This window comes from Catharus ustulatus, chromosome 23 (genome assembly GCF_009819885.2).
Source record: "Catharus ustulatus isolate bCatUst1 chromosome 23, bCatUst1.pri.v2, whole genome shotgun sequence".
Lineage (NCBI taxonomy): Eukaryota > Metazoa > Chordata > Aves > Passeriformes > Turdidae > Catharus > Catharus ustulatus.
The window spans coordinates 257,749-284,162 of NC_046243.1; the positions used below are offsets into that span (position 1 = coordinate 257,749).

The 26,414-nt window shown below is 48.5% G+C and overlaps 3 protein-coding genes across 4 annotated transcripts; all 3 read left to right on the plus strand.

Annotated features, from left to right (window-relative positions):
- The first annotated feature begins 8,391 nt into the window (after positions 1-8,391).
- LOC117006248 (gastric inhibitory polypeptide) lies at positions 8,392-12,381 on the plus strand. The gene is made up of 4 exons (XM_042779913.1): positions 8,392-8,471; positions 9,426-9,566; positions 10,985-11,030; positions 12,165-12,381. The coding sequence occupies exons 1-4, from the start codon at positions 8,392-8,394 to the stop codon at positions 12,252-12,254; spliced, it is 357 nt and encodes a 118-aa protein (XP_042635847.1). The 3' UTR covers positions 12,255-12,381.
- Positions 12,382-14,248: 1,867 nt separating this feature from the next.
- On the plus strand, positions 14,249-18,128 carry ATP5MC1 (ATP synthase membrane subunit c locus 1). Of its 2 annotated transcripts, none has more exons than XM_033078889.1 (5): positions 14,249-14,353; positions 15,149-15,197; positions 15,736-15,813; positions 16,847-17,025; positions 17,964-18,128. In XM_033078889.1, the coding sequence occupies exons 2-5, from the start codon at positions 15,159-15,161 to the stop codon at positions 18,076-18,078; spliced, it is 411 nt and encodes a 136-aa protein (XP_032934780.1). In that variant the 5' UTR covers positions 14,249-14,353; positions 15,149-15,158; the 3' UTR covers positions 18,079-18,128. The 2 variants fall into 2 exon arrangements, with proteins under 2 accessions (XP_032934780.1, XP_032934781.1); XM_033078890.1 differs by lacking the exon at positions 17,964-18,128 and adding an exon at positions 17,565-17,680.
- A 1,244-nt stretch (positions 18,129-19,372) lies between these two features.
- On the plus strand, positions 19,373-24,824 carry UBE2Z (ubiquitin conjugating enzyme E2 Z). The gene is made up of 7 exons (XM_033078894.1): positions 19,373-19,704; positions 20,507-20,579; positions 20,976-21,163; positions 21,804-21,915; positions 22,213-22,325; positions 22,901-22,991; positions 24,330-24,824. The coding sequence occupies exons 1-7, from the start codon at positions 19,373-19,375 to the stop codon at positions 24,498-24,500; spliced, it is 1,080 nt and encodes a 359-aa protein (XP_032934785.1). The 3' UTR covers positions 24,501-24,824.
- The last annotated feature ends 1,590 nt before the right edge of the window (positions 24,825-26,414 follow it).

Consider the following 26,414-nt stretch of genomic DNA (forward strand, 5'->3'; position numbering starts at 1 on the left):
CTGGGGGGTCTCGGGACTGGAATTGGGGTCCTGGGGTTGGGATTGGGGTCCCGGTGGTGGAGTTGGGGTCCGGGGACTGGGATTGGGGTCTCGGTACTGGGATTGGGGTCCCCGTTGTCCCGGGCATTGGGATTGGGGTCCCGGGGGAATTCGGGGATTGGGGTCCCGGTACTGGGATTGGGGTCCTGGGGTTGGGTTTGGGGTCTCGGGGGACTTGGACTGGGGTTCTGGGACCGGGATTGGGGTTCTGGGGGGTCCCGGGACTGGGATTGGGGTCCCGGGGCTGGGATTGGGGTCTCGGGGGAGTTCCGGGGGTGGCTCCTCCTCCCCTCCCCCCCCCTCGCCCCTCCCCCTCCTGCTGTAATTAACTCTTAATGAGGCCGCTGTTAATGAGCCGAGCGCCGCTCGCTCCCGCCCGGGCCCCCCGATCCCACCCCCAAATCCTAAAAAAAAAATTTAAAAAAAAAAAAAAATTGTTAAAAATTCCTTAAAAAAAAAAAAAAGTTTAAAAAATTCCTTAAAAAAAAAAAAAGTTGGGAAAATCCTGGAAATGTTTTGGGAAATTCCTAAAAAAAAATGTTGGAAAAATTCCTGGAAAAATGTTGGAAAATTCCTAAAAAATATTGGGGAAATAAAAAAAAAAGAAAATAAAAATAAAAATAATTTTTTTAAAAGAAATAAAAAATTTAAAAAAATTAAAAAAAAATAAAAAATAAAATAAAAATAAAAATAAAAATAAAAATAAAAATAAAAATAAAAAAAAAATAAAAATAAAAATAAAAATAATGTTAGAAAATTCGCTAAAAAATGTTAGAAAAATCCTAAAAAAAGTTTTGGGAAATCCCTAAAAAATTCTGGGAAATTCCCTTAAAAAATGTTGGAAAATTTCTTTAAAAAAAAGTTGAAAAATCCCTGAAAAAAGGAAAATTCCTAAAAAATTATTGGGGAAACTCCCGAAAAAATGTTGGGAAAATTCCTAAAAAAAAGTTGGAAAATTCCCTGGAAAAAAAAGTTGGAAAATTCACTTTAAAAGTATTGGAAAAATCCTTAAAAAAATTATTGGAAATTTCTTTTAAAAAATGTTTAAAAATTCCTAAAAAAAAAGTGAAAAAATTCCTTTTAAAAAGTTGGAAAATCCATGAAAAATGCTGAAGAATCCCTAAAAATACATTGAAAAATTCCTGCAAAGTTTCCTGTTGGAAAATTCCTAAAAATTCATATAAAACAACTCCAAATTTAATGAGGACCCCTAAAGATTCAATAAAAACTCTAAAAATTCAATTTAAAACTTTGAAATTCAAATTAAAAACTCGAAATGAAAAAACCTCAACATTCAATTTAAAGAAATTAAAATTCAACGTAAAACCAAATCAAAATTCAATTTAAAAACATCGAAATTTAATTTAAAAACATCGAAATTCAAATTAAAAAACTCGATTTGCTGAATGAGGAACAGAAGGCTGAGAAATGAGGGAGGAAAAAAGCAAAAAATGGGGGAAAAAATGTCCTAAAAATAGAGAAAAAAAAAACCCTAATATTTGAGATAAAAATACTCCAAAAATGGGGGGAAAATTGAGATTAAAAATACCCTAAAAATGGGAAAAAAACACCAAAAAATAAGATTAAAATATTCAAAAAAATTGGAAACCCCCTCAAAAAAATGAGATGATAATACCACAAAAAATGGGGAAAAAAAACCCCAAAAATTGAGATAAAAATACCCAAAAATGGGGGGAAAAAAACAACAAAAAAAGAGATTTAAATGCCCTAAAAGTGTGCGTGGGGGGAACCAAAAAAAATTATATAAAAATACCCTAAAAATGGGTTGAAGAAATACCCAAAAATTGAGATTAAAATACCCCAACAATAGAAAAAAATTGAGACTAAAAATACCCTAAAAATGGGAAAAAACACCAAAAATTGTGATAAAAATAACCCAAAATGGGGGAAAAAACCACAAAAATTCCAAATATTCCAAATAAATATTCAAAATATTCCAAATATTCTTTATCCTAAATCTTCCAAATATTAAAAATATTCAAAATGTTCTTTATCCTAAATTTTCCAAATATTTCAAATATTTTTTATCCCAGATTTTCCAGGGAAACTCAGGAATGTTTCACCTTTCCCAGGATCTGGTTTGGATCAGGATTTTGGACAATTCCTGGAATTTCCAGCTCTAGAATTCCCTATATTTGGTGTTAAACCCCAAATTTCCAAAATTCTTTATTCCAGATTTTCCAGGGAAACCAGGGAATGTTTCACCTTCCCCAGGATCTGGTTTGGATCAGGATTTGGGACAATTCCTGGAATTCCCAGCTCACATTTGCTGCTAAACCCCAAATTTCCGAAGTTCTTTATTCCACATTTTCCAGGGAAACTCAGGAAACCAAGATCAGGTTTGGATCAGGATTTGGGACAATTCCTGAAATTTCCAGCCCACATTTAGTGTTAACCAAAGTTCTTTATTCCAGATTTTCAAGGGAAACTCAGGAAACCAGAATCAGGTTTGGATCAGGATTTGGGACAATTCCCAAAATTTCCAGCTCTAGAATTCCCTGTATTTAGTGTTAAACCCCACATTTCCAAAGTTCTTTATTCCAGATTTTCCAGGGAAACTCAGGAAACCAAGATCAGGTTTGGATCAGGATTTTGGGCAATTCCTGGAATTTCCAGCTCTAGAATTTCCTGTATTTGGTGCTAAACCCCACATATCCAAAGTTCTTTATCCCAAATATTCCAGGGAATGTTTCACCTTTCCCAGGATCAGGTTTGGATCAGGATTTGGGACAATTCCTGGAATTTCCAGCTCACGTTTGGTGCTCAACCCCACATTTCCAAAATTCTTTATTCCAGATTTTCCAGAGAAACCCGGGAATGTTTTTCCTTTTCCAGGATCTGGTTTGAATCAGGATTTGGGACAATTCCCAGAATTTCCAGCTCACATTTAGTGTTAACCAAAGTTCTTTATTCCAGATTTTCCAGGGAAACTCAGGAAACCAAGATCAGGTTTGGATCAGGATTTGGGACAATTCCTGGAATTTCCAGTTCACATTTGGTGTCAAACCCCACATTTCCAAAGTTCTTTATCCCGAATATTCCAGGGAATGTTTCACCTTTCCCAGGAGCAGGTTTGGATCAGGATTTTGGACAATCCCTACAATTTTCAGCTCTAGAATTCCCTGTATTTGGTGTTAAACCCCACATATCCAAAGTTCTTTATTCCCGATTTTCCAGGGAATGTTTCTCCTTTTCCAGGATCAGGTTTGGATCAGGATTTGGGACAATTCCTGGAATTTCCAGCTCACATTTGGTGTCAAACCCCGGATTTCCCAAGTTCTTTATCCCAGATTTTCCAGAGAATCCCAGGAATGTTTCACCTTTCCCAGGATCTGGTTTGGATCAGGATTTGGGACAATTCCCAGAATTTCCAGCTCACATTTAGTGTCAACCAAAGTTCTTTATTCCAGATTTTCCAGGGAAACTCAGGAAACCAAAATCAGGTTTGGGACAAATCCTGCAATCTCCAGCTCTAGAATTCCCTGTATTTGGTGTTAAACCCCACATTTCCAAAGTTCTTTATTCCAGATTTTCCAGGGAATGTTTCACCTTCCCCAGGATCAGGTTTGGATCAGGATTTGGGACAATTCCCAGAATTTCCAGCTCTAGAATTCCCTGTATTTGGTGTTAAACCCCAAATTTCCAAAGTTCTTTATTCCAGATTTTCCAGGGAAACTCAGGAAACCAGGATCAGTTTTGGATCAGGATTTTGGGCAATTCCTGGAATTTCCAGCTCACATTTGCTGCTAAACCCCACATTTCCAGAATTCTTTATTCCAGATTTTCCAGGGAAACCCGGGAATGTTCCACCTTCCCCAGGAGCAGGTTTGGATCAGGATTTGGGACAATTCCTGCAATTTCCAGCTCTGGAATCTCCCACATTTGCTGCCAAACCCCACATTTTCAAAGTTCTTTATTCCAGATTTTCCAGGGAAACCCGGGAATGTTTCACCTTCCCCAGGATCAGGATTTTGGACAATTCCTGGATTTTCCAGCTCACATTTGCTGCTAAACCCCGGATTTCCCAAGTTCTTTATTCCACATTTTCCAGGGAAACCCGGGAATGTTCCACCTTTCCCCAGGGAGCAGCAGGGGAGCGGATCCAGCTGGAAATTCCTCCCACCCGATTAACTCCCCCCCCTTTAATGCGAGGAAATCCCAGGGAATGATTTTCCCTGGAGCTGGGGCGGCGCAGAGCACACACCATAAAGATACGAGGATAAAATTCCCATTTTTCCATCTGGGGTTTATGGCCAGGAGCAGATCCCGGCTTTGGGATAAGGGACGGCGGGGCCGGGGTTAATGAGCTCCCCGGAGGGTAATTAGCGCTTAATGGGTTTAATCACCCCCTGATGGCTGAGAGGAGCAGGGTGGGGAGGGGGGATCCAGGGAGAGGGAGTGGGGATTTAGGGGATGGGGGATTTAGGGAACAGGAGTGGGGGATTTATGGAATGGGATTGGGGGATCCAGGGAGAGGGAATGGGGTTTTTAGGGAATGGGGGATTTATGGAACAGGATTTGGGGATTTATGGATTGGGGTTTGTAGGGAATGGGGGATCCACGGAACAGGATTTGGGGATTTATGGAATAGGATTGGGGTATCCAGGGAGAGGGATTGGGGATCTGGGGAGAGGGATTGGGGGATTTAGGGAATGGGGTATCCATGGAGAGGGATGGGGGATTTGTGGAACAGGGATTGGGGTCAGGGTTTGTAGGGGATGGGGGATCCAGGGAGAGGGATTGGGGTTTGTAGGGAATGGGGGATCTATGGAACAGGATTGGGGGATTTATGGATTGGGATTGGGGGATCCAGGGAGAGGGATTGGGGTTTGTAGGGAATGGGGGATTTATGGAACAGGATTGGGATTTGTAAGGGATGGGGGATCCAGGGAGAGGGATTGGGATTTGTAGGGAATGGGGGATCCATGGAACAGGATTGGGGGATTTATGGAACAGGATTGGGATCAGGGTTTGTAGGGAATGGGGTATCCAGGGAGAGGGATGGGGGATTTATGGAACAGGGATTGGGGTCAGGGTTTGTAGGGGATGGGGTATCCAGGGAGAGGGATTGGGGTTTGTAGGGAATGGGGTATCCATGGAACAGGATTGGGGTATCCAGGGAGAGGGAATGGGGTTTATGGAATAGGAATGGGATTTGTAAGGGATAGGGGATCCAGGGAGAGGGAGTGGGGTTTGTAGGGGATGGGGGATCCAGGGAGAGGGATCGGGGATTTACGGATTGGGGTTTGTAGGGAATGGGGGATCTATGGAACAGGATTGGGGGATTTATGGAATGGGATTGGGGGATCCAGGGAGAGGGAATGGGGATTTAGGGAATGGGGGATCCATGGAGCGGGATGGGGGATTTATGGAATGGGATTGGGGGATCCAGGGAGAGGGATGGGGTCAGGGTTTTTAGGGAATGGGGGATCCATGGAGAAGGATTGGGGGATTTATGGAACAGGGTTTGGGGGATTTATGGAACAGGGAATGGGTTCAGGGTTTGTAGGGGATGGGGGATCTAGGGAGAGGGATTGGGGGATTTAGGGAGAGGGGTTGGGGTTTTATGGAATGGGATTTGGGTCAGGGTTTGTAGGGAATGGGGGATCCATGGAACAGGATTGGGGGATTTAGGGAATGGGGTATCCAGGGAGAGGGACTGGGGGATTTATGGAGAGGGATTGGGGATCCAGGGAGAGGGATGGGGGATCCATGGAACAGGATTGGGGTATCCATGGAGAGGGATTGGGGTATTCAGGGAGAGGGATTTGGGATCCAGGGAGAGGGAATGGGGAATCCAGGGAGAGGGAATGGGATCAGGGCTTGTAGGGGATGGGGGATCCAGGGAGAGGGACGGGGATTTATGGAATGGGATTGGGGGATCCATGGAGAGGGAATGGGGGATTTATGGAACAGGGTTTTGGGGATTTATGGAACAGGAATGGGGTATCCAGGGAGAGGGAATGGGGTTTGTAGGGAATGGGGTATCCAGGGAGAGGGACGGGGATTTATGGAATGGGATTGGGGTATCCATGGGGAGGGAATGGGGTATCCAGGAAGAGGGAATGGGGGATTTATGGAATAGGGAAAGGGACTGGGGTTTGTAGGGAATGGGGATCCAGGGAGAGGGATTGGGGGATTTATGGAACAGGGAATGGGTTCAGGGTTTGTAGGGGATGGGGGATCCAGGGAGAGGGATTGGGGGATTTATGGAACAGGGAATGGGTTCAGGGTTTGTAGGGGATGGGGGATCCAGGGAGAGGGATTGGGGTTTGTAGGGAATGGGGGATCCATGGAACAGGATTTGGGGATTTATGGAACAGGATTTGGGGCTTTATGGAACAGGATTGGGGTATCCAGGGAGAGGGGTTGGGGGATTCATGGAACAGGATTTGGGGGATTTATGGAACAGGGAATGGGGTTTGTAGGGAATGGGGGATTTATGGAGAGGGATTGGGGGATCCATGGAGAGAGGTTGGGGTTTGTAGGGAATGAGAACAGGGATTTGGTTTGTTGGGAATGGGGGATTTATGGAACAGGATTGGGGATTTATAGAACCGGGATTGAGGTTTGTAGGGAATGGGGGATCCATGGAACAGGGATTTGGGTCAGGTTTTGTTGTGATTGGAGGATTTATAAAACAGGATTTGGGTTTGTTTGGAACAGGGCAATCCCAAAGGAGGATCTGGCAATCCCAGACCAGGATCTGGGAATCCCAGACTTGGATTTGGCAATCTCAAATAGGATTTGCCTATCCCAAAATGAGATTTGACAATCCCAAAACCTTGTGGCAATTCCAATACCGGATTTGGGAATCCCAGATGAGGATTTGGAAACCCCAGACCAAGATTTGGAAACCTCAGACCAGGATTTGAGAATCTTAAATAGGATTTAGCAATCCCAGACCAGGATCTGGCAATCCCAAAATGAGATTCGGGAGTAAGAAAAGAAGATTTGGGAATCCCAGACCAGGATTTGGGAATAAAAACCAGGATTTGGCAATCCCAGATCAGGATCTGACAATCCCAACCCAGATCTGCCCCTCTCCATCCCATTTTCAGGGAACAAACTCTGGATTTGGGGCTGGCACATCCCTGGATTTGACCCTGATCCAACCACCAGCCCCAAAATCCTCGGATTTCACCCAAAAAGGAGCAGCTTGGGGGTTTTTTTTGGTTTTTTTTTCCAGGAAAAAATCCCGGGAATTCTGGATGGTTTGTCCATGGAATTAGGGCTGGGACGTTTAATTGCAGAAATGTTTAATTGCCATTAATGTCAACATTTCCCCAGGTGATTTCCTGGCTGGAATTGCCCCCAATTCCCAGCTGGATTTCCTGGATACCCCCCTGGGATGGGGATAAAAACTCCCAGAGCTGCTCAGGGGCTGCAGAAAATCGGGAATCCGCCAGGAGGGAGGTGAGGAAAAATCGGGAATTCTGCCTCTCCTGGTGGGAATTGGGGTTTGGAATTCAGGGTATTTGGGAAATCTCTGTGCAGGAAATTCAGAAATTCTGCCTCTGATTGTGGGAATGGGGGTTTGGAATTCAGGATTGGGAAAATCCCTGAACAAGGAAAATCAAGAATTCTGAAATTCAGGGAATTTTATATTGGGGAAATCTCTGTGCAGGAAAATTGGGAATTCTGAAATTCAGGGGATTCAGGATTGGGGAAATCTCTGTGCAGGAAATTTGGGAATTCTGGAATTCAGGGAATTAGGGAAATCCCCGGACAAGGAAAATCTGGAATTCTGCCTCTCCTGGTGGGAATTGGGGTTGGGAATTCAGGGGATTCAGGGAATTTGGGAAATCCCTGAACAAAGAAAATAAGGAATTCTGAAATTCAGGGAATTTGGAATTGGGGAAATCTCTGAGCAGGAAAATCGGGAATTCTGGAATTCAGGGAATTTGATATTGGGGAAATCTCTGTGCAGGAAATTTGGGAATTCTGAAATTCAGGGAATTTGGGATTGGGGAAATCCCTGTGCAGGAAAATTGGGAATTCTGTCTCTGTTTGTGGGAATTGGGAATTCAGGGAATTTGGGACTGTGGAAATCCGTGAATTTTTGGGAGGATGGAGCTGGAAATGTTGGAATTTTTCTGCAAAGTAGATTTTGGGTTTTTTTAATGGAATTTAGGGATTTGTTGTGTTTTGTACAGAATTTCAGGGAATTTTGGGGGTTTTTTAAATGGAATTTGGGGGATTTGGGGTTTTTTTTAATTATCCAAACATTATCCCGGTGTTTTTCCCGGTGTTATCTCGTTTTTTTCCTGGTGCTATCCCGGTGTTTTCCCAGTGTTTTCCCGGTTTTCCAGGAGCAGATTCCAGCTGAAGATGTCCCTGAGGTCCCTGCGGGCGCTGCCGCTGCTGCTGGCCTGGCTGGGGGTGGTGAGCATGGAGGAGAGCGGCCCCGGGTGAGATTCTGGGAATTTTGGGGGTTTGGGATCTGGGATCTGGAGTTTGGGGTTTGGGGTTGGGTGAGCATGGAGGAGAGCGGCCCCGGGTGAGACTCTGGGATTTGGGATCTGGGATTTGGGATCTGGGATCTGCTGTGCATGGAGGAGAGCGGCCCCGGGTGGGATTTTGGGGATTTTGGGATCTGGGAGCCTTTCCCAGCCCCTTCTGGGTGGATTCCATGGACAGGGGGTCGATTCCATGGATTGGGGATGGATTCCATGATCCCATGGATTCAAGATGTGACCGAATCACCAAATCCCAATGGGATCAGGAATCCCAACCCAATGGGATCAGATCCCAATGGGATCAGCAATCAATCACATCCCCATGGGATCAGCACTTCCATCCCCATGGGATCAGATCCCAATGGGATCACACTCCCATCCCCATGGGATCAGGAATCACCAAATCCCAATGGGATCAGCACTCCCAACCCAATGGGATCAGATCCCAATGGGATCAGGAATCACCAAATCCCGATGGGATCAGCACTCCCATCCCAATGGGATCAGATCCCAATGGGATCAGGAATCACCAAATCCCAATGAGATCAGAAATCACATCCCAACAGGATCAGGAATCACCAAATCCCAATAGGATCAGGAATCCCAACCCAATGGGATCAGATCCCAATGGGATCACACTCACATCCCCATGGGATTCTTCTCACTGTCCCTGTCCCCATCCCCATGTCCCCATCCCCATGTCCCCATCCCCATGTCCCCATCCCCATGTCCCTGTCCCCATTCCCATGTCCCTGTCCCCATTCCCTGTCCCTGTCCCCATTCCCATTCCCATGTCCCTGTCCCCATTCCCCGTTCCCATTCCCTGTCCCTGTCCCCATTCCCTGTCCCTGTCCCCATTCCCTGTCCCCATTCCCTCTGTCCCCATCCCCATGTCCCCGTCCCCAGGGTCCCGGTGGCCGTCCCCCGGCCGCTCCATCGCCGTTACTCCGAGGCCACCCTGGCCAGCGATTACAGCCGGACCATGGACCACGTGCTCAGGAAGAATTTCGTGGAGTGGCTGCTGGCCAGGAGGGAGAAGAAAAGCCAGTGAGTCCAAATTCCCAACATTCCAAATTCCTGAATTTCTGAATTTCCAACATTCCCAAAATTCCTGAATTTCCAAATTCCTGAATTTCCAAATTCCTGAATTTCCAATCTCCTGAATTTTCGAATTCCTGAATTCCTGAATCCCCAAATCACTGAATTCCAAAACTCCTGAATTTCCAAATTCCCGAATTCCCATACTCCCAAATTCCTGAATTTCCAAATTCTTGAATGTCCAAATTCCTGAATTTCCAATTTCCCAAATTCCCAAATTCACGAATTTCCAAATTCCTGAATTCCCAAATTCCCGAATCCTCAAATCACCAAATCCCCAAATTCCTGAATTCCCATATTTCCAAATATTCCCATATTCCCAAATACCTGAATTCCCAAATTCCTGAATTTCCAAATTCTCAAATTCTCAAACTCCCAGATTCCTGAACCCCCAAATTCTCAAATTTCTCAAAATTATCAAATCCCCAAACTCCCAAATTCCCCAATTCCTGAATCCCCAAATTCCCAAACTCCCCAAAATTCCTGAATTTCCAAACTCCTGAATTCCAAAATTCCCAGATTCCCAAATTCCCGAATTTCCAAATCCCCAAATAAATCCCAAACAATTCCCAAATTCCCAACTGTTCTGGGAATGTTCTCTCCCAGCAGAACATCAGGATTTTAATTTTTTTTTCCCCAAATCCTTGGAAGTTTTATTTTTGTTTTTATCATATTTATATTTGTATTTATATTTATATTTATGTTTTTAATTTTATTTTTATTTTTCCCCATTTTCCCCCAAATCCTTGGAATTTCCTCACGCCCCAAAATCCCGGGAGATGGAACAGAAATTGCTGGAAATGCGGAATTCGGGCTCCCTCTGCTGGGATTTTTGAGATTTTTTTGGGGATTTTTGGGATTTTTTTGGGAGATTTTTTCTGGATTTTCGGGATTTTTTGGGGGAGATTTTTAGGGGGGGTGGTTTTGGGATTTTGGAGAATTTTTTTGGGATTTTTGGGGAAATTTTTTTGATTTTTTGGGGGAAATTTTTTTATTTTTGGGATTTTTTGGGGAGGATTTTTTGGATTTTTTGGGGGGAATTTTTTCTTTATTTTTGGGAATTTTTAGGGGGGATTTTTTTTTATTTTAGGGATATATTTTTTGTGTGTTTTTTTATTTTTTGAGGATTTTGGGATTTTTGGGGGGGGAATTTATTTTTACTTTTGGGATTTTTTGGAGTTTTTTTGGGATTTTGAGGTGGGGTTTTTTTGAGGATTTTTTGGAAACCTTTTTGAGAATTTTGGGGATTTTTGGGGGGGATTTCCGGGATTTTTTGAGTGATTTTTTTTTATTATTTTTGGGATTTTTGGGGGGGAATTTTTTTGGATTTTGGGATTTTTTAGATTTTTGGGATTTTTCCCTTGCAGGGACATCTCGGAGCCCTTCAAGAGGGAGGCTCAGCCCCAGAACTCGGCCCCAGAGGGAGAAATTCGGGATTTGGGAACTCGGGGAGCCCCAGAACTGCAGGAGAAGGAGAGGTCAGGGGGGGATTTGGGGTTTTTATGGGGTTTTTATGGGATTTGGGGTTTTTATGGGATTTATGGGATTTGGGGTTTTATGGGATTTATGGGGGTTTTTAATTGAATTTTTGGGGGGATTTGGGGGTTTTTAAATGGAATTTTGGGGGGGATTTGGGGTTTTTATGGGTTTTTTAATGGGATTTATGGGGGTTTTTAAATGGAATTTTGGGGGATATGGGGTTTTTTATGGGATTTATGGGATTTGGGGTTTTTTATAGGATTTATGGGGGTTTTTAAATGGAATTTTGGGGGGATTTGGGGTTTTTTAAATGGAATTTTGGGGGGATTTGAGGTTTTTTTAAAAGGAATTTGGGGGGATTTGGGGTTTTTATGGGGTTTGGGATTTTTAAAATGGAATTTGGGGTTTTATGGGATTTGGAGTTTTTAAAATGGAATTTTGGGGGGGATTTGTTTGGGTTTTCTGCAGAATTTCGGGGGATTTGGGGTTTTTATGGGTTTGGGGGTTTGGATTTGGGGGGTTTGGGGTTTTTAAAATGGAATTTTGGGGGGATTTGAGGTTTTCTAAAAGGAATTTGGGGTTTTTATGGGATTTGGGGTTTTTAAAATGGGATTTAGGTTTTTTTAAATGGAATTTTGGGGGGATTTGTTTGGGATTTGTTTGGGATTTGCGCAGGATTTGGGGTTTTTATGAGATTTGGGGGGTTTTTAATGGGATTTGGGGTTTTTATGGGATTGGGGGGTTTAAAATGGATTTTTGGGGGGATCTGTTGTGTTTTGTACAGAATTTATGGGTGATTTGGGTTTTTTTTACTGGAATTTGGGGATATTTTTGGTGTTTTTTATAGACCTTGGGGGGATTTGTTGTTTTTTTCAATGAAAATTGGGGATATTTTATTTGTTTTAAATGGAATTCAGGGATTTGTGCAGAATTTGGGGGGATTTGTTGCATTTTAAATAGAAATTTGGGGGAATTTTCTCCCCTTTAACTCTGTTTTCACTGCTAATTTTATTTCTTATTTTTTAATTAATTTTTTTTTCAATTTTTTTTTTCCCTTTCAGTTCTGCAGCCCTGGAAGGCTCCGAGGGCCTGAGGGAATTTTTGGAGCAGGAATTCCTGACCTGGCTGATCTCGGGCGAGCTCTGCAGGGCCACGTGAGATCCCGAAATTCCCTTTTTTCCCCAAAAATTTTGTTTTTTTTTTATTGGGATCACATTCCCAGAAAATCCCTGGGATGCTCAAAGGCAGGGATGAAGATCTGGGTGGGATTTGGGATTTTTTTCGACCTAAATCCTACTCAGGATTTTGGGATTTCACTGATTTTCCAAAATTATTTCAGGCAAACTCCCACAAAAATAATAAAACAAACAAAAAACCAACCAAACAAAGCATAAAATAAAATTTAAAAAACCTAAACCAAAACCAAAACAAAAAAAACAAGACAAAATGAACAAAAAAACAAAAAAAAGCAAACAAAAAAACCAAAAAAAACCCAAACCAACCAAACATCATTAAAAAAATAAACAAAAAACAAAAAAAAATCCCCCAAAAACCCAAAACCAAAAATAAACTGGGGAAAGGGAAATTTCCAGTAATTCCTGCTCTTTTCTTTCTTTTTCATGGAAAATCTGCAATTCCTGGTATAAAACAGAGACAAAAAAACCCCAAAATCTCTGGAAAAAAAATGGCAAAAATTGGCAATGGGGAGAAAAAAAAAATTTAAAAAAGGGGGTGAATAATTCCCTGAATAAATCAGGAAAACCCTTTTAAAAATCCCTTTTTCCCCAAAAAAATTTCCAGGATTTTTTTTCCTTTGGATGCAGGTTCCATGGGGGGTGGTTGGATTAATAAAATCCCATTTTTTAGGAAATTTTTAGGAATTTTTAGACATTTTTGTTCTTTATTTTTTTCCCCTGCCAGGACTCAGTAGCTCCAGAATTTTCCATGGAATTCCCTCGGCCTCGGGAGGAGCAGCAGGATTTTTCTTTGTGTTTTCCTCATGAAATAAATCAATTTAATTCCAATTAATAATCAATTTAATTCCAATTAATAATCGTTATTAATTCCATTATTAATGGGGGATGTGGGGAGGGGGTTTAAACATCACAGAATTCCCAAATAAAAGCTGGGAATTCTTCAAGGGATCCTAAAAACCCCAAATCCAGCCTGGATTTGGGAATTCCACAGGAATTCCATCCCTAAATCCCAAATAAATTCCCTCAAATCTCCTGGTGAAGGGGCCCTGGAATCCTCCCAGGAATTTGTGGATCCCACAAATCCTTCTCTGATCCCACAAATCCTTCTCTGATCCCAAAAAATCTTCCTTGGTCCTAAAAAATCTTCTCTGGTCGCAAAAAACCTTCCCTGGGCCCACAAGAACCTTCTCTGATCCCACAGGATCTTCCCTGATCCCACAAATTCCTCCCTGATCCCATAAATCCTTCTCTGATCCCACAAATCCTCTCTGGCCCCACAAATCCTTCCGTGATCCCACAGATTCTTCTCTGATCCCACAAATCTTTTCCTGGTCCCACAGAACCTTCTCTGATCCCAAAAAACCTTCCCTGATCCCAAAAAACCTTCCCTGATCCCACAGAACCTCTCCTAATCCCATAAATCCTTCTCTAATCCCACAGGACCTCCCCTGGCCCCACAAACCCTCCCCATGTCCCACAAATCTTCCCCTGATCCCACAAATCCTCCCCAAGTCCCACAAATCCTCCCCCGGCCCCACAGAACCTCCCCCGGCCCCATAACCCCTCCCCTTGTCCCACAGCCCTTCTCTGACCTCACAAACCCTCCCCATGTCCCACAAATCCTCCCCTGATCCCACAAATCCTCCCCTGATCCCACAGATCCTCCCCTGACCCCACAATTCCCCCCCGGTCCCACACTCCCTCCCCTTCTCCCCCCCCCATTTCCCATCCCCTCAGACCCTCCCTCAGAACCCCCACAGACCCCGCCCCTTTCCCCGCCCACCGCCAGATTGACAGCTCCCTCATCCAATCAGCTCCCACCCCGTGCCCTCAACCCACCAATCACCGCCCACCTTCCCGCCACGCCCTCCCCCCTTCTTCCCGCCGTTACCGGATGCGGGGAGGCGGGGCTTGCACAGGGCTCGGCCAATGGGAAGGGCGGACGCGGGCGCGCGGGCGCGGCGGCAGCCAATGGGAGCGGAGGACGCCGGCGGGGACACGGCCAAGGTGACGCTGCCCACAGAGCCGCCGCCGCCGCCGGCCCGAGCGGACCCCGCGCAGGTGGGAGCCGGCCCGGGCCGGGCCCGCTGCTCGCTGCCCCCGCCGCAGCCTCCGGGCTCCCGGCAGAGCTCCGGGCACCGGGCTGGGGTCGTGCCCTTCGCTGCCAAGCGGGCGTTGGGGCCTGCGATGCCCTCAGGGGGTCGTGAGGGAGGGGATGGGGCTGGTGAGGGAAGGGAGCGAGCGGGGATTGACGGGCAGGGCTGAGGGGACAGCGGGGGACACGGAGGGGATGGTGGGGCAGAGACCTGGGGACAGCTGGGGACACTGGGGAGGAAAATCTTGGGGACACTGAGGTTAAAACCTTGGGGACATAATGAGGTTAAACCTTTGGGGACATGGGGGAGGAAAATCTTGGGGACATGATGGATTCAGTGGGATAAAGCCATGGGGACAGTCGGAGACACGGTGAGGTTAAATGTTAGGGACAAAACCTTGGGGACACGGGGGAGCAAAGCCTTGGGGACATGAGAGATTCAGTGGGACAAAACCTTGAGGACATGGTGAGGTTAAATCTTAGGGACAAAACCTTGGGGACACGATGGATTCAGTGGGATAAAGCCTTGGGGACATGGTGAGGTTAAATCTTAGGGACAAAATCTTGGGGACAAAACCTTGGGGACATGGTGAGGTTAAAACCTTGGGGACACAGCGGGGTCAATGTGACAAAGCCTTGGGGACACAGAGCAGGGGTGGGGACAGCCCAGATGTGTGTGTGACCCCAGCAGGGGTGACCTGGGCATGGTGACATTGGGAATCCTGCTGATTTGGGTTTATTTTCCTCTGAATTTGTTGCAGATCCAGCAAGATGCAGGCTCCCCTGGCGCTGCTGGGCTCCCCGGCTCTGGTGGGTGCCTTTCCCTGCCTCATTCCCGCTGGGAATTTGGGGATTTGGGGATTCCCTGCCCAGGCCAGGCTCAGCTGGGCCGTGGTTTAAACCCGGGTTTAAGGAGGAAGGGAGCAAGGTGACCTCTGGTGACACCATGTGAGTGGCTGGCACTGAGCTGCAGGGCCCTGGCGCTCCCTGCAGCAACTCCTGCATTTCCACTCGGGAATCTTCATTTTTCCAGGAAGAAATGTGGGAGTGATGGAATTCCTGGGGCTGTGCTCAGCCTGGGGTGTGTGGAATTGCTTGATCCAGGTGGCTGAAATAGAAACACTGCATTAACACCATCAATAACCCTTTGTGTTCCAGATTTGTTGGGATTTTAGGGGGGTTTCAATGGGGCTTTTCCTGAGGGGGGCTGCTCTCTGCTCCCAGGGCTTTGGGGTGGATTTTTAGGTGCTGCAGAGGCTTTGGGGTGGATTTTTGGGGGTTGGGGTGGGTTTGGGGTGGGGTTCGGGCTGGGGGATGTCCCTGAGCTGTCCTGTCCCTGTCCCTGCAGTTCCGCTGCTGCTCCCGGGCCCTGGCCAGGCCCGTGTCCGTGGCTGTGTTCAGCAGGCCTGAGGCTCAGACTGCACAGGTGAGCTGGGGGGGAATTTGGGGTTATCCTGCTCCTGATCCTTCATCCTCATCATGATCCTTTATCCTGCTCCTGATCCTTCATCCTCATCATGATCCTTTATCCTGCTCCTGATCCTTCATCCTGATCCTGATCCTTTATCCTGATCCTCATCGTTTATTCTGGTCTACTCCATACTCATCCTGATCCTTCATCCTGCTCCTGATCCTTCATCCTCATAATGATCCTTTATCCTACTCCTGATCCCCATCCTTGTCCTGATCCTTTATCCTGCTCCTCATCGTTTATTCTGGTCTGCTCCATACTCATCCTGATCCTTCATCCTGATCCTCATCCTTCATCCTGATTCTGATCCTTCATCCTGATTCTGATCCTTCATACTCATCCTGGTCCTGATCCTTTATCCTGATCCTCATCGTTCATCCTGCTCCTGATGCTCCATCCTCATCATGATCCTTTATCCTGGTCCTGATCCTTTATCCTGATCCTCATCCTTCATCCTGATTCTGATCCTTCATACTCATCCTGGTCCCCTGATCTTCCATCCTGGTCCTCATCCTTTATCCTCATCCTGATTCTTCATCCTCATCATGATCCTTTATCCTGGTCCTGACCCTCCATCCTGCTCCTGATCCTTTATCCTGTTCCTCATCCTCCATCCTGATTCTGATCCTTCATCCTGATTCTGATCCTTTATCCTGCTCCTCATCCTTTATCCTGATCCTTCATCCTGATCTTCATCCTTCATCCTACTCCTGATCCTCCATCCTTTATCCTCCATCCTTCATCCTGATCCTTCATCCTTCATTTTCCATCCTCATCCCCATCCTCCTTCTTTTGATTAGGACCAACCTGCCCCTGTCCCCAGCCCTGGGTGTCCCTGCCTGTCCCCTGAATGTCCCTTGCCCTGTCCCCTGAGTGTCCCTGCTGTCCCCACAGGTGTCCCTCACTGTCCCCTGGCTGTCCCCTGAGTGTCCCTGCCTGTCCCCTGAGTGTCCCTGCTGTCCCCTGAGTGTCCCTGCTGTCCCCACAGGTGTCCCTCGCTGTCCCCAGCCCCGTGCAGCCCCTCAGGCCGTTCCACAGCACGGCTCTGTCCCGGGACATCGACACGGCCGCCAAGTTCATCGGGGCCGGCGCCGCCACCGTGGGGGTGGCCGGGTCAGGGGCGGGGATCGGAACCGTGTTCGGGAGCCTGATCATCGGATATGCCAGGTGAGGGGGCCCTGGGGGTCAGGGGGGACAGGGGCTGCTCCCAGGGGGACTCTGGGGGCTTCTGAGGGGACAGGGACTGGTCTCTGGGGTTCAGGGGCTGCTCCCAGGGAGTTCTGGGGCACTATTCCCTGATTTCATTCCCTGTTTGTGGCACTGTTCCCTGGTTTCAGTCCCTGTTTATGGTACTATTCCCTGGTTTCATTCCCTGGTTTCATTCCCTGACTCTGGGCTGGTTTGGGGAATTATTCCCTGGTTTTATTCCCTGATTTGGGGCAGGAATCCCTGGGTTTATTCCCTGCTTTGGGTCATTATTCCCTGATTTCATTCCCTGTTTGTGGCACTACTCCCTGATTTCATTCCCTTATTTTATTCTGTGTTTGTGCATTATTCCCTGGTTTAATTCCCTGCCCTGTGGCACTATTCCCTGTTTTCATTCCCCGATTTCATTTCCTGTTTGTGCACTATTCCCTGATTTTATTCCCTGATTTAATTCCCTGTTTGTGCACTATTCCCTGATTTCTCCCTATTTTCTCCCCCAGGAACCCCTCCCTGAAGCAGCAGCTCTTCTCCTACTCCACCCTGATTTCATTCCCTGTCTCATTCCCTATTTGTTCATTATTCCCTGATTTCATTCCCTGTTCCATTCCCTGATTTCTCCCCATTTTCTCCCCAGGAACCCCTCCCTGAAGCAGCAGCTCTTCTCCTACGCCATCCTGATTTCATTCCCTGATTTCATTCCCTGTTTATGGCACTATTCCCTGATTTTATTCCCTGATTTAATTCCCTGTTTGTGCATTATTCCCTGATTTCTCCCCATTTTCTCCCCAGGAACCCCTCCCTGAAGCAGCAGCTCTTCTCCTACACCACCCTGATTTCATTCCCTGTTTGTGCACTGTTCCCTGGTTTAATTCCCTGATTTCTCCCCATTTTCTCCCCAGGAACCCCTCCCTGAAGCAGCAGCTCTTCTCCTACGCCATCCTGGGCTTTGCCCTGTCCGAGGCCATGGGGCTCTTCTGCCTCATGGTGGCCTTCCTCATCCTCTTCGCCATGTGAAGCTGGGACAGCCTCTCCTCACCAGTAAAACAAGGATTTCTCTACTCAAATCCCTCTTTCCTGCTTTATTTTCCTTTGGTTTTCACTTTCTGGGGGGGATTTTGGGCTGGGTGGAAAATCCCAGCTGTGGGATTGGGGATGGGGTGGAAAACCAAGGTGGGGTCAGCTCAAATCTGTGAAAATTCTCCCAAAATTGGGCCTGGGTTTGAATTAAATGTTGGGGAGAATTCCTTCTTTTTGAGGAAAAAGAAATCACAGGGAATGGGACACAGGGATGGGTTTGGGGACATTCCTGGGAATGGGACATGGGACACAAAAATGGGAATGAGACCCAGGAATGGGACACAGGAATGGGTTTGGGGACATTCCTGGGAATGGGACAGGGACACAGGGATGGGTTTGGGGACATTCCTGGGAATGGGACAGGGACACAGGGATGGGTTTGGGGACATTCCTGGGAGTGACACAAGGAATGGATGGAATTCCTGAGGAGAACTCGTCTCAGAAAGCTCCGAGCTCTGGACAAACGCGGCTGTGGAAGCAGAAGGAATTGGGGATTGTGGTGGGAATTCCCTGGAGTCTGGGCAGGATCTGTGACCCTAAAGCAGGGACAGCCTTTGGGAATTGTCCCAGAGAACAACAACCCTGGGAGCTGGGTCACATTTGTCCTCTGGAAAAATGCAGATGGAATTACTGAGCGCCCCTGGGACACTCCAGGAATTTTCCTTTTCCCCTCTCACTCCTCTCTGATCCCGCTGTTCTCCATCCTGGGGGTGCTGGGATCCAAACTGGGATCCAGACCAGGATCCAAACTGGGATCCAAACTGGGATCCAGAATCCAGACTGGGATCCAGACTGGGATCCAGACCAGAATACAAACTGGGATCCAAAGTGGGATCCAGACCAGAATCCACACTGGGATCCAGACCCGAATCCACACTGGAATCCAAACTGGGATCCAGACTAGAATCCACACTGGGATCCAGACCAGAATCCACACTGGGATCCAAAGTGGGATCCAGACCAGAATCCAAACTGGGATCCAGACCAGAATCCAAACTGGGATCCAAAAACCCCAAATTCCCCTTTCCCCCTCCCTCCCGCCAGCCCTCCGGCCCAGCAGGTGGCGCTGTCGCACCTTCGCCCTCCGCTATCCCGTAATGCCCCTCTGCGGAAGAGCCGCTCCTCCCTCCGCTCTATGGTACCGGGGCGGGCAGCGTGGGCGGCGCGGGGCCGCTCTGGCCGCGCGCCTCGCTGGTGCGGAGTCCCGGAAGCGGCGCGGGCCGAGGCCGCAATGGCGGAGAGCCCGGCGGCCGAGGACGCGGCCCCGGCCCCGGCCGCGGTGCTGGCGGCGGGCGGCGGCAGCGCCTCCCCCAGCGCCGCCGGAGCCGCGGGGACCCCCGGCGTGTTCATCCCCGCCGAGCTCTGGGCGGCGGCGGGGTTCGGCGCGGCCGCGGCGCCCGGCAGCGGCGTGGCCCCCGGTAGCGGCGGCGGCGGCGGCGCTCCCATGGCGGCGGCGGCGGCGGGGGCCGCGCTCCTCACGCACTCCGCCTTCTGGGACCCCACGGTCAGCGGAGACTGGGACAGCGAGCGGCCCAGCCCGGCCTGCCTGCTGCGGATCAAACGGTGAGCGGGGATCGGCGGGGCCCGCGGCCGGTAACGGGCCCTGCGGCACCCGCGGGCACCGGGACTCGGGGTGGGAACGGGACACGGGATGGGAACGGGACACGGGGATGGGGACGGGACACGGGGGTGGGAACGGGATACGGGGATGGGAATGGCACCGGGACACGGGGATGGGAACGGGACACGGGGATGGGAACGGGACACGGGGATGGCACCGGGTCACGGGGATGGGGCTGGCACCGGGACACGGGGATGGGGCTGGCACCGGGACGCGGGGATGGGGACGGGACATGGGGATGGGAACGGGACACGGGGATGGGGATGGGAACGGGACACGGGGATGGGGACGGGACATGGGGATGGGAACGGGACTGGGACACGGGGATGGGAATGGCACCGGGACACGGGAATGGGGATGGGAACGGGACACGGGGATGGGAACGGGACACGGGGATGGGAACGGCATCGGGGATGGGAATGGGGACGGGGATGGCACCGGGACACGGGGATGGGGATGGGACACGGGGATGGCACCGGGACACGGGGATGGGAACGGGACACGGGGATGGAACCGGGACACAGGGCCGGGGATGGCGCCGCTCCCCCCTGGTGTCCCGGGACAAAGGTGGGGACAGGTCCTGGTCCCTCCCGGTGTCCCGGAGGTGGTGAAACCCCAGAACACCTCAGACTCTTTTGGGATTAATTCATCCAGAGCACTAAACCTCCCAAGATAAAAATTTAAAAATTTAAAATTGAAAATTAAAATTTGAAATATAAAATTTAAAATTGAAATCCATTCCAGGGATATCATGTCCATCTACAAGGAGCCGCCGCCGGGAATGTTCGTTGTGCCTGATCCCCACGACATGACCAAGGTTTGGGGTTTTTGGGGATTTTTGGGGATTTTTGGGATTGATGGAAGGGTTTGGGATTGATGGAAGGTTTGGGGTTGGCGGAAGGTTTGAGATTGGGGAAGGGTTTGGGATTGGTGAAGGATTTGGGATTAGTGAAGGATTTGGGATTGGTGGAAGGTTTGGGATTTTCAGAACCCCCAGGCGCTCAGATCCATGGGATTTTTGGAATTCCCAGGGATATTTTGGGACCCCTGGGATTTTTTGGAACCCCTGGAATTTTTGGAACCCCCGGGATTTTTGGGACCCCTGGTGCTCAATATCCATTTTGGAACCCCAGGGATATTTTAGAACCCCTGGGATTTTTGGAACCCCTAGAATTTTTGGAACCCCATTACTGACCCCCTTTTGTGCCCCCAGATCCACGCTCTGATCACGGGTCCCTTCGACACCCCGTACGAGGGCGGCTTCTTCCTGTTCCTGTTCCGCTGCCCCCCGGACTATCCCATCCACCCGCCGCGCGTCAAGCTCATGACCACGGGCAACAACACGGTCCGGTTCAACCCCAACTTCTACCGCAACGGCAAGGTCTGCCTCAGCATCCTGGGGTAAGCTGGGCTTAAATCTGGGCCTGCCTCAGCATCCTGGGGTCTGCCTCAGCATCCTGGGGTAAGCCAGGCTTAACAGGGCCTAGGGTCTGCCTTGGCATCCTGGGGTAAGCTGGGCTTAAATCTGGGCCTAGGGTCTGCCTCAGCATCCTGGGGTAAGCTGGGCTTAAATCTGGGCCTAGGGTCTGCCTCAGCATCCTGGGGTAAGCTGGGCCTAAAGCCAGGCCTAGGGTCTGCCTCAGCATCTTGGGGTAAGCTGGGCCTAAAGTCTGCCTAGGCATCCTGGGGTGAGCCGGGTCTAGAGCTGGGCCTAGGGTCTGCCTTGGCATCCTGGGGTAAAGCGGGTTTAATGTCTGCCTCAGCATCTTGGGGTAGGTTGGGCCTAGAGCTGGACCTAAGGTCATTATTGATCCTTAATGATCATTAATGAACTCATTAATGAACTGTGTTTATGGTTCAGCACATGGACAGGCCCGGCCTGGGGCATCTCCTCAGTGCTGATCATTAATGAATTCATTAATGAACTCATTAATGAACTGTGTTTGTGGTTCAGCACGTGGACAGGCCCGGCCTGGAGCCCGGCCCAGAGCATCTCCTCAGTGTTGATCATTAATGAATTCATTAATTAACTCATTATTAGCACGTGGACAGGCCCGGCCTGGAGCCCGGCCCAGAGCATCTCCTCGGTGCTGATCTCCATCCAGTCCCTGATGACAGAGAACCCGTACCACAACGAGCCCGGCTTCGAGCAGGTGAGGGGACAGCACAGCTGGGGACAGCACATCTGGAGGGGACAGAACATCTGGGACAGCACATCTGGGGACAGCACAGCTTGCGGGGACAGCCCAGTTTGGAACTGGGAGTTCAGGCTGGAATTGGGAACCTTGGCTGGATCTGGTCAGGGCTGGTCAGGGCTGGGCTTTGGACTGGTCAGGGACTGATCAGGACTGGTCAGGATCAGTCAGAGATGACTCTGGACTGGTCAGTACTGGTCAGTACCAGTCAGAACCAGTCAGAACCAGTCCCCACCAGTCCCCGTCCCGTTGCAGGAGCGGCACCCCGGGGACAGCAAGAACTACAACGAGTGCATCCGGCACGAGACGATCCGCGTGGCCGTGTGCGACATGCTGGAGGGGAAATGTCCCTGCCCCGAGCCCCTGCGGTACTGGGGACACTGGGGGGGACTGGGGGACACTGGGGGGGGACACTGGGGGGGCTGGGGGACACCAGGAGAGACTGGGGGAGATTGGGAGGAGTTGGGGACAGTGGTTGGGACTGGGGGACACTGGGAGGGGCTGGGGGATACTGGGGGGACCCCAGAGGGGTTGGGGGCACTGGGAGACACTGGGAGGGGTTGGGGACAGTGATTGGGACTGGGGGACACTGGGTGGGGCTGGGGGATACTGGGGGGGACACTGGGACAGGTTGGGGGACAACCAGAGGGGCTGGGGACACCAGGAGAGACTGGGGGACACTGGGGGGACACTGGGAGGGACTGGAGGGCTCCAGAGGGACTGGGGACACCAGTCTGGGGACAGTGGGAGGGACTGGGGGACACTGGGAGGGGCTGGGGGGCACCAAGAGGGCAGTGTGGGCTCTGGGCAGTGTCCCCTGGGCTCTGTCCCCTCCCTGCAGCCCCTGGGGACACCTGGGTGGCCCAGCAGGGTCCTGTGGTGGCCCAGCAGGGTGCTGTGGTGGCCCCAAGGGCCCTGGTGACAGCAGTGTCCCTGTCCCCAGGGGGGTGATGGAGAAATCCTTCATGGAATATTTGGATTTCTACGAGGGCGTGTGCAAGGAGCGGCTCTACCTGCAGGGCCAGAGCATGCAGGTGAGAGGGGAGGGGACACAGCTGGGGAACATCTGGGGCACATCTGGGGACACATCTGGGGCTGGGGACACAGCTGGGGAACATCTGGGGCTGGGCCTGGGCCTGGGGACACAGCTGGGGCACCAGGGGTGATTCCAGGATCCTTCCTGTAGGGAATTCAGGATCCTCTGCACCTCATTTGGGATTCACCCCCAAAACTCTGCTCATTTGGGATTTCCCCCCAAAACTGTTCCCATTTGGGATTCACCCCCAGATTTACTGGGATTTCCCCCCAAACCACCCCTAGTCTCCCCCCAGCCCCTCTCCCCCACCCACCCCACCCCAATCCTGTTTGGGGTTTGTTTCAGGATCCCATTTGGGTTTGTTTTAGGATCCCATTTAGGATTTGTGTTTCAGGATCCTGTTTGTCTGGGGTTTGTTCTTTAGGATCCCATTTAGGATTTGTATTTCAGGATCCTGTTTGGGATTTGTTTTTATGACCCTTTGATCCCTCTGGGTTTGTTTTAGGATCCCATTTAGGATTTGATCCCTTTGGGGTTTGTTTCAGGACCCCTTTGGGGTTTATTCCAGGACCCCATTTAGGATTTGTGTTTTTTGACCCCACTGTGTTTGCTGCAGGACCCCTTTGGGGTTTATATTTCAGGATCCCATTTAGGATTTGTGTTCCAGGATCTCATTCAGGATTTGTATTTTTGATCCCTTGGGGTTTGTTTTTATGACTCTTTGATCCCTTTGGGGTTTGTTCCACGACCCGCTTGGGGTTTATATTTCAGGATCCCATTTAGGATTTGTATTTTTGACCCCTATGTTTGTTGCAGGACCCCATTTAGGATTTGTATTTCTGACCCCTCTGTGTTTGTTGCAGGATCCCATTTAGGATTTGTGTTTCAGGATCCCCTTTGGGGTTTGTGTTTAGGATCCTGTTTGTTTGGGGTTTGTTCCAGGACCCCTTTTGGGGTTTGTTTTAGGATCTCATTTAGGATTTGTATTTTTGACCCGTTTTTGTTGCAGGACCCCATTTGGGGTTTATATTTCAGGATCCCATTTAGGATTTGTATTTTTGATCCCTTTGGGGTTTGTTTTAGGATCCCATTTAGGATTTGTATTTTTTACTCCCTGTGTTTGTTTTAGGATCCCATTTAGGATTTGTATTTCTGACCCCCCTGTGTTTGTTGCAGGACCCCTTTGGGGTTTGTTTTTATGACTCTTTGATCCCTTTGGGGTTTGTTCCATGACCCGTTTGGGGTTTATATTTCACGATCCCATTTAGGATTTGTATTTTTGATCCCTTTGGGGTTTGTTTTTATGACCCTTTGATCCCTTTGGGGTTTGTTGCAGGACCCGTTCGGGGAGAAGCGCGGGCTCTTCGATTACCAGGCGCTGCTGGGGCGGCTGCAGGCGCTGCGGGCGCGGCTCCAGGAGCGGCTCCAGCCCGACAGCGCCGACATGGACTCGGACAGCAGCTCCTCAGAGCCCGAGCCGGACACTCAGGCCTGCCCCAAAGCCTAAAGCCAGCCCTAGGCCGGGCCTAAGGACTGCAGAGCAGCCGGGCTCGGGGCGGGAGAGCCGCGGGATCCTCCCCTCCCTGCTCCCACCCTGCCCCAGCCACGGGGATTCCTGCAGGAGAATTCCCAAAGAGAGGATTCACTGAAAGAGAGGATTCCCAAAAAGAGAATTCACTGAGAGAGAGGATTCCCAAAAAGAGAATTCACTGAAAGAGAGGATTCCCAAAAAGAGAATTCACTGAGAGAGGATTCCTAAAAAGAGAATTTCCTGGGAGAGGAGAATTCCCAAAAAGAGAGAATTCCCAAAAAGAGAATTCCTAAAAAGAGAATTTCCTGGGAGAGGAGGATTCCCAAAAAGAGAGAAATGCCTGGGAGGAGGAGAATTCCCAAAAAGAGAGAATTCCCAAAAACAGAATTCCCTGAGAGGAGGAGAGGATTCCCAAAAAGAGAGAATTCCCAAAAAGAGAATTTCCTGGGAGAGGAGAGGATTCCTAAAAAGAGAATTCCCAAAAAGAGAGGATTCCTAAAAAGAGAATTTCCTGGGAGAGGAGAATTCCCAAAAAGAGAGAGAACTCCCGAGAACAGAATTCCCTGAGAAAAGATTTCCCAAAAAGAGAATTCCCTGAGCGAGGAGAATTCCCTGAGAGGAGAGAATTCCCTAAAAGGAGGAGAGAATTCCCAAAACCAGAATTCCCTGGGAGAGGAGAAATCCCAAAAAGAGAATTCCTTGAGAGCTGAGGATTCCTAAAAATAGAATTCCCTGAGAAAAGAGTTCCCAAAACCAGAATTTCCTTGAGAGAAGAGAATTCCCAAAAAGAGGATTTCCTGGGAGAGGAGAATTCCCAAAAACAGTTCCTAGGAGAGGAGAGCAGAATTCCCAAAAAGAAAATTTCCTGAGAGAGGAGAGAATGAGAATTCCCTGAAAGGAGGAGAGAATTCCCAAAACCAGAATTCCCTGAGAGAAGAATTCCCAAAAACAGAATTCCCAGAGAGGAGAGAATTCCCAAAAATGTAATTTCCTGAGAGGAGAAATCCCAAAAACAGAATTCCCTGAGAGGATTCCCAAAAAGAGAATTCCCAGAGAAAAGAGTTCCCAAAACCAGAATTTCCTTGAGAGAAGAATTCCCAAAAAACCAAAAATCCTGGGACAAAGCCGAGCTGGGGCCGGGCTCCTCTTGGACAAAGGGAATTCCTTTGGCACCAGGAGATTTTGGATTTTGTGTTTGGAAAACACCTGCACTGCTTGGGAATTTGGGGGGATTTATTTTTTGGTTTTTTTTCCAGGGTTTTTAAAATTTTTTTTCCTTTTTTTTGGTTTTTTTTTTCCTTTTTTTTGTTTTTTTTCCTTTTTTTTTTGTTTTTTTTTCCAATTTTTTGGGGGTTTTTTTCCATTTTTTTGTTGTTGTTTTGTTTTTTGTTTGTTTTCCCTCAGATTAAAGAACGAGCTCCAGACTGCAAATCCTCGAGAGCTTTTTCTGGGGCCTCCCTGGTGTCTCTTCTAGACCAAAGAATTAAAAAAAATTTTTTAAAAAAGTTTAAAAAAAGGAAATTTTCACTGCTGGAACTGGGGGCTCCTTCCCCAAAAATTCACTTTGGAGATTTCACGTGGGAACTGCAGGAATTTCAATTTATTCAGATTTATCTGCAGGAATTTGTGGATTTATTCAGATTTATCTGCAGGAATTTGTGGATTTATTCAGATTTATCTGCAGGAATTTGTGGATTTATTCAGATTTATCTGCAGGAATTTGTGGATTTATTCAGATTTATTTGCAGGAATTTGTGGATTTATTCAGATTTATTTGCAGGAAATTTGGGAAAGGAGGGGGAGCACTCAAAGATCTCAGTTTGGATTTCTCCAAATTTTGCTTTGGATTGATTTTTTTTTTTGGGAGATTTTTGGGTTTTTTCTCCTGGA